Source organism: Acipenser ruthenus, chromosome 2 (genome assembly GCF_902713425.1).
Source record: "Acipenser ruthenus chromosome 2, fAciRut3.2 maternal haplotype, whole genome shotgun sequence".
NCBI lineage: Eukaryota > Metazoa > Chordata > Actinopteri > Acipenseriformes > Acipenseridae > Acipenser > Acipenser ruthenus.
Window position 1 is genome coordinate 7,897,000 of NC_081190.1, and position 13,464 is coordinate 7,910,463.

The window sequence follows — 13,464 nt, forward strand, 5'->3', positions numbered from 1 at the left end:
TGGAGTAAAAACCTGGACTGAGGGCCAGAGTTGAGTACCACTGCTTTAGAGTATAATCAAAACATTTTAATATCACTTCAAAGAGACTGAGCACACAAAGTGACAACAAGCATAAAACCGTGTTGATAGGACAAACATGCCTGTTTACTCAAATATATTTCTTGGTATTGTTTAGATTAAACAGCGTTCATTAATACTGCACATAGACAGTCTATTACAGTTTACATGAACAATGTCATTCAAAAACGGAAGAAAGCGGTAAGCATACACTTTGCAGTGCTCTGCTGCATGCTATATAGTGTTAATGTTCTTTGTATCTCAGAACATATCAATTACCCAATACTCAGTACTTTAAAATAGGACACACTGATACTGTATGAGTGACCTACCTGGATGCGACCTGAACTGACCCCAACCTGAAATTCTAAACACAGGTTTATATACAGTTTGGTGGTGCTAGGGGTATCTCTGATTAAAGCTTGGTTCCCTCTAAACAGTTAGGGTTACTTCTCATCTTTTATAACACAAACAAAACAGGTGCTTTATACTGTATTTTGAATGTAAATAAGAATGTTTGTATATTGTAGCGAGCACAGCAATCACTGGAGAGACACACCAAAGCTTTCAGGTACAATGCAGTTTTATTAGGCAGCCAACAGCAAGTCAGCATCATCCACAAACTCAACACATCCACGCAGACAGCCCTTCCCCCACCCCAGAGCACCCCTCCGCCTGTCAAGGTGACACTGGCATACTACCGAATCAACTCACCCTGACCCTAACCTTAAGCAACCCCAGCCCTAAAACCTAACCCTAACCCAATACCTATCCATTAAGATCATCTGATGCCCTCAGGACACTTTCTATGGATATTTCTTTGTGCTGCCGCCTGTTACAATATTTTAGATTTTGTTAAATTAAATTTCGATAAGGCACTTGAAAATTAAAGACTTTCTTCACGAAAGCCTGCAATTTACAAGACACTTCTTGTTTGTGACATCATTTTCTACAGAAATCCCACCCAAACTCTTTCTACCGTCACTCAGATCAGGACAGACAGGCAGCTTCTGTATGGATTATCAGCATGGTATAATACATTGCAAGACACTACTGGCAGTGTGGTAGCAGACACAAAGCTGGTGAAAGTCTTTTGAAAATGTTGTCAAACAACACAAAAACAAAACAGCAAGTTTTCATCAAAATAATAAAAATAATAATAGTAACAGTTTCACTTTGATTTACTTTAAGAGGGCTGGGAAACTCCTGGGTGTTCAGCTATAACCAAGTGCAGCATGACTAGGTGGTTATTTTGTAATCTATGAAGTATGTTTTTTTAAATAATAAACGCTGTTATTCCATAACGTACCGGTACTAAGTAAATGCATAACGAGCAATTTTTGCTACCACTTATCTGCAGTAGTACACCAAGTCGAAGGGCTAAACCTCTCCCTTCGTCTTTCAGCTGTGTGATGTGCGTTCAGGTTTCTGTGTGAACATGTGACCGTGTTATTGTGCGGCTGTCCATGTGATCTGTTGGTTCCCTGCAACACATCACTCACTGCTAAGCCTGTGTAAGAAAGAGAGGGCAGGCTGAAGAGCAGTTAGAGAGGCTCACGCAGCCTTTGGCACGCCGGTGTTTCAGCGAACCTGCATCCAGCTGAAGAAAGATACCGCCTACTTGAACACAGACCCGAAGTTCCAGAAGAGGCAGAAACCAAGAAGAATTATACCGCGTTGCTCTTGTAGCAAATTTATTGTATTTTGTTTATATTTATGTTTTTTTTTGGTTGGTTCTTCTGGTTTTTGCGATTGCACTACCCTGCTGACTGAGAAGGATGTCTGAGTTTTAAATCGCTTTGCAACACGACTTGAATGCTTCGCTGCCGTGTGGATTGAGGTAACGTGTTTCTGTGTCTGTACTGCAGTTAACGTGTTTCAGTTTGTAGCTGTGAACTCTGCATCTTTTTTCACTTGTTGCTAGGCTCTTTTCCAAGTGCTTAAATTATGTAAGACGTGAAAAGATCTTAACACAACCGGCGTAGCTAATACATTTCACTGCATCTGTTCCGTGTTCTCAGGGATCGAAAACATAATGGCATAGATAAACGCGTTTAGGCGAGCAGAGCTAATACAGCGCGATTACATTTTTTGAAGTGTACACATTTTGGTTTTTAGACACGGCAACGACCACTTGTCACTGCAGAAAATAAATGCTGACACCCACGTATTATCCTAAAGATACAATAAGCCATAATAATAATAAATAATAATAATAGTTATTATTATTATTATTATTATTATTATTATTATTATTATTATTATTATTAGTTTATTATTATTACGTCAATTATTAAACGAAATTAAGGCATTTTTGTTGCGTACAGTTGCCAATTGTATTGTCTTGTAATACTGTACAGAATTGCAAGTAAACATTTTTGGTGGTTAAGGGAACTCTGTAGGGTTGTGAACAGCAGGCTATTATATAACTTATTGACTATATATTTGCTAGTTTTCTTTGTATTTCTTCGACATGTATATTTTTCTGCAGCGTTTAGTGAATGGAACATTTTAAGCCTCGCTTTGTGTTTTATTGATGCACTGTGTGTTATTGGCTATCTCGATGCTCATTGTGTAAGGTGAGATACCCCCACCCAAAAGCAGATCTTTTGTGCAAATTATTTTTGGTACTTGGAATTTCCTGTGTCTTTATACAAAGTAGCACTGTGTATGCTACAACGAGAGTGTTTGACAACCAGAAAGCAATCAGCATAAATGTATGCAATGCAATCTCTTTCCCTCCTCCTCATCGTCCTCAGAGTGGATGTAGCAAATATTATATTCCCTCATGTATTTCAATTTCAACCCTTTTCAGTCTTTGCATTACTGAATTTAGTGTATACTTTTAACTCGATCGTTTGCTTTCAGGTTTTCCTATAAGTCTACCACTAACGTTTGCAAAATGTTTGTCTGACCAGCGAGCTTGTTAATCTTAACATCGCAAAATAAAAAGCTTCTGCTACGGCCATTGTGTTTGCATATACTGTATGTGCAAAAGGTGAAGCGTGGCTTCATTAACGCTCCCGACTCGAAGACTGGAACGCGAGGTTTCAACCCCAAATCATGCAGTACCTCTTTCCCTGATCCAGGCACATGCTCCTTACACCTTATCAAGCAAAAAGAAAACACGTCAACGTGGACTGTCATTCCGGGTTTTAAAAAAGTACGACAGGGAATTTCCTAAACTTTAGACTACTGAACTTCATTGAGTCCTTGGCAAGCGCCCTGCAAACCATTTATTTCCCTCTGTTATTTAAATAATAGAAAGACAGATAACAGTAGGTGTGTTTGGAACCAATGCATATCACAGTGTTTTATAATCAGAGTAGAGATTACAAAACATTACAAGTACTTCCCTATTTCGAGAAAGTGAAGGGAAGTGTGGGGAGTATAAACCATAGAAGCAAAAGCCAACACGGGATTCTCCAGTAAAAAGCCAACACAGGATTCTCCAGTAATCCAGTAAAGGATTCTCAGCTCTTCACAATGCTGTGTTTACTTGGAAGAGGCAGGGACAGTTTTACAAGGCAAGCCCCTGCAGCTGTACAACAGGTACCTGCATGTTCATTTGTAGTTTCTCAATTAACCCAGTTCAAAGCTGTTGTACAGGGTCAGATAAATAAAAAGGCTTCTTCAGCACACCTCCATCCCACTATCCATCTCACTTCGCAGTTGGACACGCTTCACCTTTTGGCCATGAAATATATGCATACACAATGGCCGTAGCAGAAGCTGTTTATTTTGCGATGTTAAGATCAGCAAGCTCGTAGGGCAGACAAACATTAGTGGCAGACTTGCTCATAGGAAAGCAAATGATCACTAAAGTGAACACTAAATTCAGTACTGGAAAGACTGAAAAGGGTTGAGGACTATGAGGAGGAGGGAAAGAGATTGCATTGCATACATTTATGCTGATTGCTTTCTGATTGCTTTCTGGTTGTAGCATGTACAGTGCTACTTTGTATAAAGACACAGGAAATTCAAACTACCAACAATAATTTGCCTTTGTGGACAAGGCTCATTTCCATGTCATTGGAAAGTGCAGGAACAATGTGCTTTCACAAATACAACATGCACCGGGTTAGAGAAATAGGACAAGATAGCAAAGAACTATATAAGAGCTACATTGAAAATACAGATCTGTGGTATAGATTCATTATAAATGAATACATACCGGTGTATATTTAGGTGCTGCAGTGGAGTTTAATCATATTGCAGTTTTAGTTCCCACATACAGTAAGACTGTGAATGTTTCTGCGTAAGGTTAGTAAAGCTAGGTTGGTTTCCCCTCTTGGTTTCGTTTCCCCTCTGCTAGATAGCAACAGTTGGTGTCCTTCTGGAATGCTGGTTTGGTGGACTGATGCTGCATGCTAAGTGGAGGAATCCTCTGATGCTGGTGGTAATTTGAGACTGTTATGGGCAGTGGAGGAAGTGTCCTGTCTTGTTTGTTCTGGGGAATAAAGGGTTTCTCTGGAGTGGTGAGTTGGCTTGTTGGTTGACCTGTAGGTTGTCATTGTTAGCTGCCTGACCCTGATTTAGATCAGAGTTCAAGCCCAGTCATAAAGGACCCCTGATGGCAGTAGTGTGGAGTAGTGGTTAGGGTTCTGGACTCTTGACCGGAGGGTCGTGGGTTCAGTCCCAGGTGGTGGACACTGCTGTTGTACCCTTGAGCAAGGTACTTTACCTAGATTGCTTCAGTAAAAAAAACCCAACAGTATAAATGGGTAATTGTATGTAAAAAAAGAATGTGATATCTTGTAACAATTGTAAGTTGCCCTTGATAAATAGTGTATTTTTGTTTGGGTTGTAAATAAAGTTAGTTGAAATCCATAAGTTTGTGCTAGATATGGCAGGGCTGGGAATTAGAATTCCTTTGTAATGAGACAGGTGTGGAAGGTGGCCAGGTGTTCATTGATTAACTGGTTGTCATTTAGCCCTGGCCACATGCTATACAAGAGGAGCTGAGAAACCAGTTCCTTTGTTCTTTTTCAAGCCTGGAGATGAATTGGTGGAGAACCCTCATGGCTGTGTGTTTAACCAGGGTGAGCAAACAAGGCAGCCAGCGAGTTCTCACCATGTGTAGACCGGGATAACCACCATAAGGACAGGGATTCATTTAGGGGATTCTATCCCACCCCAGTGTATTAGAGTTCCATAGACTGGGTCCCGGGTATATTTTGAGTTCCAGAGGCTGGGTCCCTGGTATATTTTGAGTTCCAGAGGCTGGGTCCCTGGTATATTTTGAGTTCCAGAGGCTGGGTCCCTGGTATATTTTGAGTTGCAGAGGCTGGGTCCCTGGTATATTTTGAGTTGCAGAGGCTGGGTCCCTGGTATATTTTGAGTTCCAGAGGCTGGGTCCCTGGTATATTTTGAGTTCCAGAGGCTGGGTCCCTGGTATATTTTGAGTTGCAGAGGCTGGGTCCCTGGTATATTTTGAGTTGCAGAGGCTGGGTCCCTGGTATATTTTGAGTTGCAGAGGCTGGGTCCCTGGTATATTTTGAGTTGCAGAGGCTGGGTCCCTGGTATATTTTGAGTTGCAGAGGCTGGGTCCCTGGTATATTTTGAGTTCCAGAGGCTGGGTCCCTGGTATATTTTGAGTTCCAGAGGCTGGGTCCCTGGTATATTTTGAGTTGCAGAGGCTGGGTCCCTGGTATATTTTGAGTTGCAGAGGCTGGGTCCCTGGTATATTTTGAGTTGCAGAGGCTGGGTCCCTGGTATATTTTGAGTTCCAGAGGCTGGGTCCCTGGTATATTTTGAGTTGCAGAGGCTGGGTCCCTGGTATATTTTGAGTTGCAGAGGCTGGGTCCCTGGTATATTTTGAGTTCCAGAGGCTGGGTCCCTGGTATATTTTGAGTTCCAGAGGCTGGGTCCCTGGTATATTTTGAGTTGCAGAGGCTGGGTCCCTGGTATATTTTGAGTTGCAGAGGCTGGGTCCCTGGTATATTTTGAGTTCCAGAGGCTGGGTCCCTGGTATATTTTGAGTTCCAGAGGCTGGGTCCCTGGTATATTTTGAGTTGCAGAGGCTGGGTCCCTGGTATATTTTGAGTTGCAGAGGCTGGGTCCCTGGTATATTTTGAGTTCCAGAGGCTGGGTCCCTGGTATATTTTGAGTTCCAGAGGCTGGGTCCCTGGTATATTTTGAGTTGCAGAGGCTGGGTCCCTGGTATATTTTGAGTTGCAGAGGCTGGGTCCCTGGTATATTTTGAGTTCCAGAGGCTGGGTCCCTGTATCTCCCTATATAGTGTACTGCACAGCCGAACTGCTGCAGGCCACTTTTGTGTTGCTAGTTGTGTTTTTACTGTGTTTTGTTTTGGTTATTGTAAATCTTTGTAAATAAATCCTGAGTGCCTGTGTGGCCACAGCCTCCAGTCTCTCTCCTCTGGTCGGGAAAGAATACTTTTCAAATTGGTGATATTTCTTGAATGAAAGTAAGAGATTTTGGTGCCATTTCTAATGTGGTTCAAAAGAATTATCTGGGTCACAGATCAAGTTTCTCATTTCCACTCTAAATTCAGGAGAGAAGTCGTCAAGGACGAAATCAAACAAATGCATATCATTTTGTTGTTTCTGAGATCACAGAATCATTACCTGTTTTATCCTTTGAGTTTAGCCCTAAAAAGTTTTTTTACATCCAATTTTTGATGTCAGCAAGACAGCTATTCCAGATATTTGCAGCAGAGATATCACCCCATTTGAGAGATAGATGTAAGTGGGTATTGTCAGCGTAGCAATGAAAATGAACTTCATGTCTACAAATAATGTTGCCTAAAGGTAGCATATACAAAGAAAAAAGAATTGGGCCAAAAATCGAGCCCTGTGGGACCCCACATGTAACCTTTGACAAAAAATAAGTCTGCTCCTCAATTTTAACAAATTGAAGCCTGTTGTAGAGATAGGATCGAAACCAAGACAGAGAACAACATGACAATCTGACCATATTTTTAAGGCGATCAATTAAAACAGAATGATCAATAGTGTCGAATGCAGCACTTAAATCTAATAATATAAGAACCGAAGGTGAGCCCATGTCAGAGGATAACAGCATATCATTAACCACTCTAATAAGTGCTGTCTCAGAGCTATGAGAAGATCTGAACCCAGACTGAAATGTCTCCTATATCTTATGAACTCCCAGAAATGTGTTCAGTTGCTCAGCCACTACTCTTTCTAAGACTTTAGACAGGAATGGGAGATTGGAGATAGGCCTGTAGTTGCTAAGAACATTGGGATCTAAGGTGGGTTTCTTGAGCAGAGGCTTTACTACAGCAGTCTTGAATGTGTTAGGAACAGTACACGATAAAAGAGAACTGTTAACAATATTCAAAAGTGCAGTGTTTATTTTCGAGAATAATGGAGTGCTGACAGCGAGTGTTGATATTAGGGTGTTCTTGTGCAGGAAGTACGAGAGAGGATCCATTAAGGGCCTCTTTAGGGAAAGGGAAATCCAGCTCGAGGGATGCTTAATGGGAGTAGACTTGTTTACACAAAAACACACAGGAAAAAAATGGCTTGCCTTTTTACTGCAGAATAACAAGGAGAAAACTGAACTCTAAACTTTGTGTTTTAAAGATGCATCTTTCTTTCTGTTTTGTTCCAGTGTGAATGGCTTAGTATTAATGGCCAATAGTTTCCTTTCCATCAGACAAACCGTAGCCTATGTTTCAACCTCATGAAGTAGCAAGATACTTCTTCCCTATTCACAGCAGTGGCATCACTGCTTGACTGCCTTTCTAAAACATGAAACCTACATGTTAGAATAAATGACATCCTTACCAGCGTTGTGCTTTTAAAGTAGGCAAAGCTCAGGCTTGAATTGAGTCCTTCTTATTTTCAGGATGTGGGTTGATAATGTATTTTTGAAGATAATATTGCAAATATGTAACATTTCTCTGTGGATAATTTATATATATATATATACAGTGCCTTGCGTAAGTATACCCCCCTTGGACTTTTCCACATTTTGCAGTGTTACAACCTGGAATTAAAATGGATTTAATTGGGATTTTTACCATTTTATTTACACAACATACTTAACCCTTTGAAGGTGCAAAATATTTTTTTATTGTGACACAAAAGTTAATTAAACAAAAAAAAGACATTTATTGGTTGCATAAGTATTCACCCCCCTGAGTCAATACTTGCTAGAAGCACCTTTGGCAGCAATTACAGCTTTGAGTCTTTTTGCTTTGCACATCTGGATCCTGCAATTTTTGCCCATTCTTCTTGGCAAAATTGCTCAAGCTCTGTCAAGTTGGATGGGGACCGTTGGTGAACAGCAATTTTAAAGTCTTGCCACAGATTCTCAATCGGATTGAGGTCTGGGCTTTGACTGGGCCATTCTAAGGCATTCAGGTTCTTGTTTTTAAACCAATCCAGTGTCGCTTTGGCTGTGTGTTTAGGGTCATTGTCCTGCTGGAAGGTGAACCTCCGCCCCAGTCCCAGGTCTCTTGCAGACTGAAACAGGTTTTCCTCTAGAATTTCCCTGTATTTGGCTCCATCCATCTTGCCCTCAATCCTGACCAGTTTCCCAGTCCCTGCCGATGAAAAGCATCCCCATAACATGATGCTGCCACCACCATGCTTCACCGTGGGGATGGTGTTCTCAGGTTCAATTTTGGTCTCATCAGACCAGATAACCTTTTCCCACATGTTTGCTGTGTCTCCCACATGCCTTTTGGCAAAATCCAAACGGGATTTGATATGGGTTTTTTTCAGCAATGGCTTTCTTCTCGCCACTCTTCCATAAAGCCCAGCTTTGTGGAGCATCCGGGTTATAGTTGTCCCATGGACGGTTTCTCCCATCTCAGCTGTGGATCTCTCCAGCTCCTTCAGAGTTACCATTGGCCTCTTGGTTGCTAATGCCCTCCTTACCTGGTCACTGAGTTTTGGTGGACGGCCTTCTCTAGGCAGAGTCGCGGTTGTGCCATATTCTTTCAATTTTTTAATAATGGATTTAACGGTGCTCCGGGGGATGTTCAAAGTTTGGGATATTTTTTTATAACCCAACCCTGATTGGTGCTTCTCCAGAACTTTATCCCGGACTTGTTTTGATAGCTCCTTGGTCTTCATGATGCTGTTTGTTTAGATATGCTCTCTAACAAACTCTGGGGCCTTCCAGAAACAGGTGTATTTAATCTGAGATCATGTGATACTTTAATTGCACACAGGTGGACTCCATTCAACTAATTATGTGACTTCTGAAGGCAACTGGTTGCACCAGAGCTTATTTAGGGGTGTCACAACAAAGGGGGTGAATACTTATGCAATTAAGACTTTTCAGTTTTTTATTTGTAAATAATTTTGAAAAATATGTAGATTTCTTTCCCCACTTCGACATTATGGACTATTTTGTGTAGATCAGTGACAAAAAATCCTAATTAAATCCATTTTAATTCCAGGTTGTAACACTACAAAATGTGGAAAAGGCAGATAGGTTTATCGATTGTTTGAGTAGTATTTTTCCTTAGGATAACAAAGTACTGAGCTCAAGACATGTGATTTCATAAAAACGCCAGGTGCTCAGTGTTTGGTATTTGAGTTGAGTTAAAATTGCCAAAATGAGTTGATTAAGAATCTGTATAAATAGCCATTCGAAAAGACATGATTTTAATTAACGCAAGAACAGCGAAAGATACAACCATGCAGTATGATATCGGCATGATTGAAGGCGGCCTGTCTGTGAGAGATTATTACAGCGTACATAGTAACCTATTATTATTGTTATTATTTGTTTATTTAGCAGACGCCTTTATCCAAGGCGACTTGCAGAGACTAGGGTGTGTGAACTATGCATCAGCTGCAGAGTCACTAACAATTACGTCTCACCCAAAAGACGGAGCACAAGGAGATTAAGTGACTTGCTCAGGGTCACACAATGAGTCAGTGGCTGAGCTGGGATTTGAACCGGGGACCTCCTGATTACAAGTCCTTTTCTTGTAACCTATACCATATAACTGGTGAAGAATTTATTTTGGCTTTATTGGCGGTTTTGATTGGATCTCCAATAATACTTGCACCAATCAGAGGGTTGCATACAGTGCTGGTAGCGATCCTGCCCTCTGACCGACTGGTATACAGAACAGGTTAAAGAAGTGCTGGAAGAAAGAAAGAATGTGTCAGATGTCAAAGTGGATATAAGAATGGCAGTGATGAAGTCAATTTGCTTGAAAACATTAAAGGTAGACCGGACATTTCCATCAATGGATTTAAAAAATCTAGAACTGATGATGCGATCAGAAACCCAGAGGCAGAGTGCGCCTGCTACTGTAGTAGGACTGTTCTATTTTTGTGCTATTTTTTTAGAAGGGTTTAATTAAGTAACAGCCTAAATTGTTTGAGGCAGACTTAAAAGTCAATACATTGAAGATACGACTATTACTGAAGACCTCCATCGTGCAGGTATCGCAAAGTCCATAAACAAAACAAAATGTTAAAATAAATTAGTTCTGTACCATATAAAACTGACCTGATTTTACCAGTGCTTGCTAGTCTATTAACCAGTTTAAAATTATTTCAAAGCAAATTAAAGCATTTTAGTTCCAGCTTTATTGTTAAGGTTTTCACACGTGGCAATACTGTCCTAGAATAACTACATGGGGGAGGCAAAAAGTTTGAGAACCGCTGTATTAGATGATTAAATTGCACTGATTATATAGCCTGCTCCACCACTTATAAAAAGGGTGTCCCTAATTATCTCAGAATTCCACCGTACATTTTCTGTTACAGAGCTAGGTATTTCTGCCACAGGACATGTAAGACAGCTTCACCCTGTAATACGGTTCCTCTTATAGCTTTTGTATAAGTGTTTAATAGTCAGGTAGCTCATGCAAAATCAACTGGCTATTCATGAGTAGCAGGAAACAGTAGGAAGCCTGCGCTGTGAAGCATAGAGCAATAGTAATAATAAAGAAATGGAAACAGACCAAAGCATTTGAGGATTGTGTTTCTTAACAGACGATACAGACAATCCAGCCATTTACCACTCTCAACCTGACGTGACCTAATGCTGGCCTTGCAGAACGTTCCTCTAATTGAAATAGCATAAGATGTCATTTGTGGGATAATGATTGGAGCTCAAGAAAGGTTCTGGAATGGCAGCACTGAAGTTCTCCACTGTAGATTCCCTGTAAGTGTGTATGCCTCAAGCACAGTGGTGATTGTTTGATGTTCAGATCACAAACTCATTTCTAAGTTGGATTTGAACTCATCAGAGGCAAAAAACTTGTATGTGAATTCACTGCTCCACCTACATACTACACTTAAAAAAAAAAAAAACCCAAGCAAATGATTTGCATAACATTTCCTTATGCTGCAAATGACCTCCAGAACTGATTAGACTTAGTGATACAAATAAGGCATTAATCATTAGAAAAATATGTCATAAAGCATTCCTTTAATTGCCGGTTGCTATGGTCACTAATCCAGCAGCCAACGTCAGCTGCTGCAGATACACACTACTGGCACTTTCAGTCCATTCCAAACCAGGTCTTTGTTCCAACCAGGTTCTTTAATTATTCAATTGGGCTGCATTATAACATTTCATGAAGTGTACAGTGTAACCCAGCCACCAGGTAACCGACTCTGAACTGTGTATGGCTGGGGTATTAACATTGCCGTGACTTACAGTAAGTAGCGGGGTTCAAAAAAATATAGTGATATACGTCCACACGTACCTGTCATTTTTCTTTTCGTAGTTTGTACACTTATAAGTTTAAAGTCTGTTTCAAAGCTCTTTTCAAAATGTCCGCTCTAGTGCACTGGGGTTTGAGATCTGTCCTCTAAATCACTGCAGGAAAAGCAATAAGAAGAATGAAAGAACAACAACATGCTCTGGCTTTTCTGTTCCATACCACATCATGGATCATTTTTGCAGTGTTACCTGTCTGACAATGTGGGCAAAAATCCTCACACTCTCAGTTTACTAAGCGGACATTTTGAAAAGAGCTTTGAGACAGACTTTCAAGTTAACAATGAAAAGAGAAATGACAGGTACGTTATTTAAACAGTTGTAGCAGCATGTGGGGATGTGGAACTCTATGTGTCTGTGTTTTTCTATGATGTTTTTACAATATTTTGAACAGGGATACAACTATTGTATTTGTGTTGTACTGCTGGTCAGTAAGTTTTGACTGAGAAACAGGCATTTACCCGTCTTCTCTGTTTTCGCAGATGCTGAAGAGATGGAGCTGAGCTGCAGAGAAGTGCCCCTCTATGTAAGTAGTGCCGTGTGCTCCACAGACTAGACCCTGGGTGCTTTACCAGGCTGCTTCAGAGTCAGAGTTGAATTGAGACACATGTGAAACAGAAGAACACGGGTCATTGTTTCTGTAACACACTGAGTAACTTCAGCTTCATCAGACCAGCATTACAGAGGACGAGGTTCATTGACATTCTGGCTCAGAAAACAACAAATAATAAATAATTACCTGCTTGTTGTTTTTTTTTTGTTAAAGTGTTACAGAACCCCCTGCAGTATTTAAAAGATTACACATTACTTTACCTTTGCTGTATCCGGAAGTATATTTTTCAATCCCGGTTTTGTATTTTTATTCACACATCATAGGTAAGTCAATTAGTGATTGTTTGTTTTTTTGTTTGTTCTCGGGAACGTTCTCCAGGAGAATGAGAATTTGTCTTCGGAACAAGTTCCAAGTAGAACACTTGTACAATCTAGCCAGAAATAACTTGGTTGCAGTGCTTGTTCTGAGTAGTTGTCTTGCTGGCGAAGTTTCTTTTTTTTATCAGTTTTTATGCATTTCCAGTCCAAACAGTCTCTGATCTTTAGGATAAAAAGAAAAGAAAAAACCCAAACAATGGAGAACAGTCTAGAGATTTTTTGGGTGTGTCATTCATTGACACTAAAGGAATCTGTAATGCTGCCTAAATATATCTGCGCAACTCTCTGAATGGTATTATTGTAGCCACAAGGTCAACCTTTATTATCAAAAGTGTAACTGCAAATAAAACTTGAGGGACCCTGTGAACAGGCAGCGTTGTGGTGCAGCTTTTAACAGCTGTAAAAATAGCAGCAGAGGCCAAATGTGGCAGTTTTGTGCATATTTATTTACAAACAAAAACAGCATACCTGTTCATCCAGTAAATGGGTACTGTGTCTTTAAATACCTCACAGCTATATACAACAGAGCCCAGGCAGAGCAAAGTTATAAATAGGCTTGCTACTATTCGATTTTTGGGAACTCAACGTTTAATGAGCTTTACAGATTAATATCGAAAAGTAGCAAACCTAGTTATAAACTAGTGGTAAAGATCTTAACAGATAGAGCCCAGGCAGAGCAAGGTTATAAACTAGTGGTATACTTATTAACAGATTTAGGACTACACCACTGGCTAGCAACAGAAAGGGTTTTTAGCGGAGGAGCAATGTGAGGATCTTGTTCTTTATTGAGGG

At 40.4% G+C, this 13,464-nt stretch overlaps 1 protein-coding gene across 4 annotated transcripts in view; it reads left to right on the forward strand.

The window, feature by feature from the left end:
* Window positions 1-1,537: 1,537 nt before the first annotated feature.
* The window catches only part of LOC117403529 (rho guanine nucleotide exchange factor 28-like), a 107,493-nt gene continuing 95,566 nt past the window's right edge, over window positions 1,538-13,464 (forward strand). For 3 of the 4 annotated variants that reach the window (XM_034928517.2, XM_034928519.2, XM_034928523.2), the window contains exons 1-2: window positions 1,539-1,897; window positions 12,225-12,268. In XM_034928517.2, the coding sequence (XP_034784408.2) occupies window positions 12,236-12,268 (33 nt within the window). In that variant the 5' untranslated portion in view covers window positions 1,539-1,897; window positions 12,225-12,235. Of the gene's footprint in view, window positions 1,898-12,224; window positions 12,269-13,464 lie in introns of all 4 variants that reach the window. The other variant, XM_034928514.2, reaches the window with a different exon arrangement.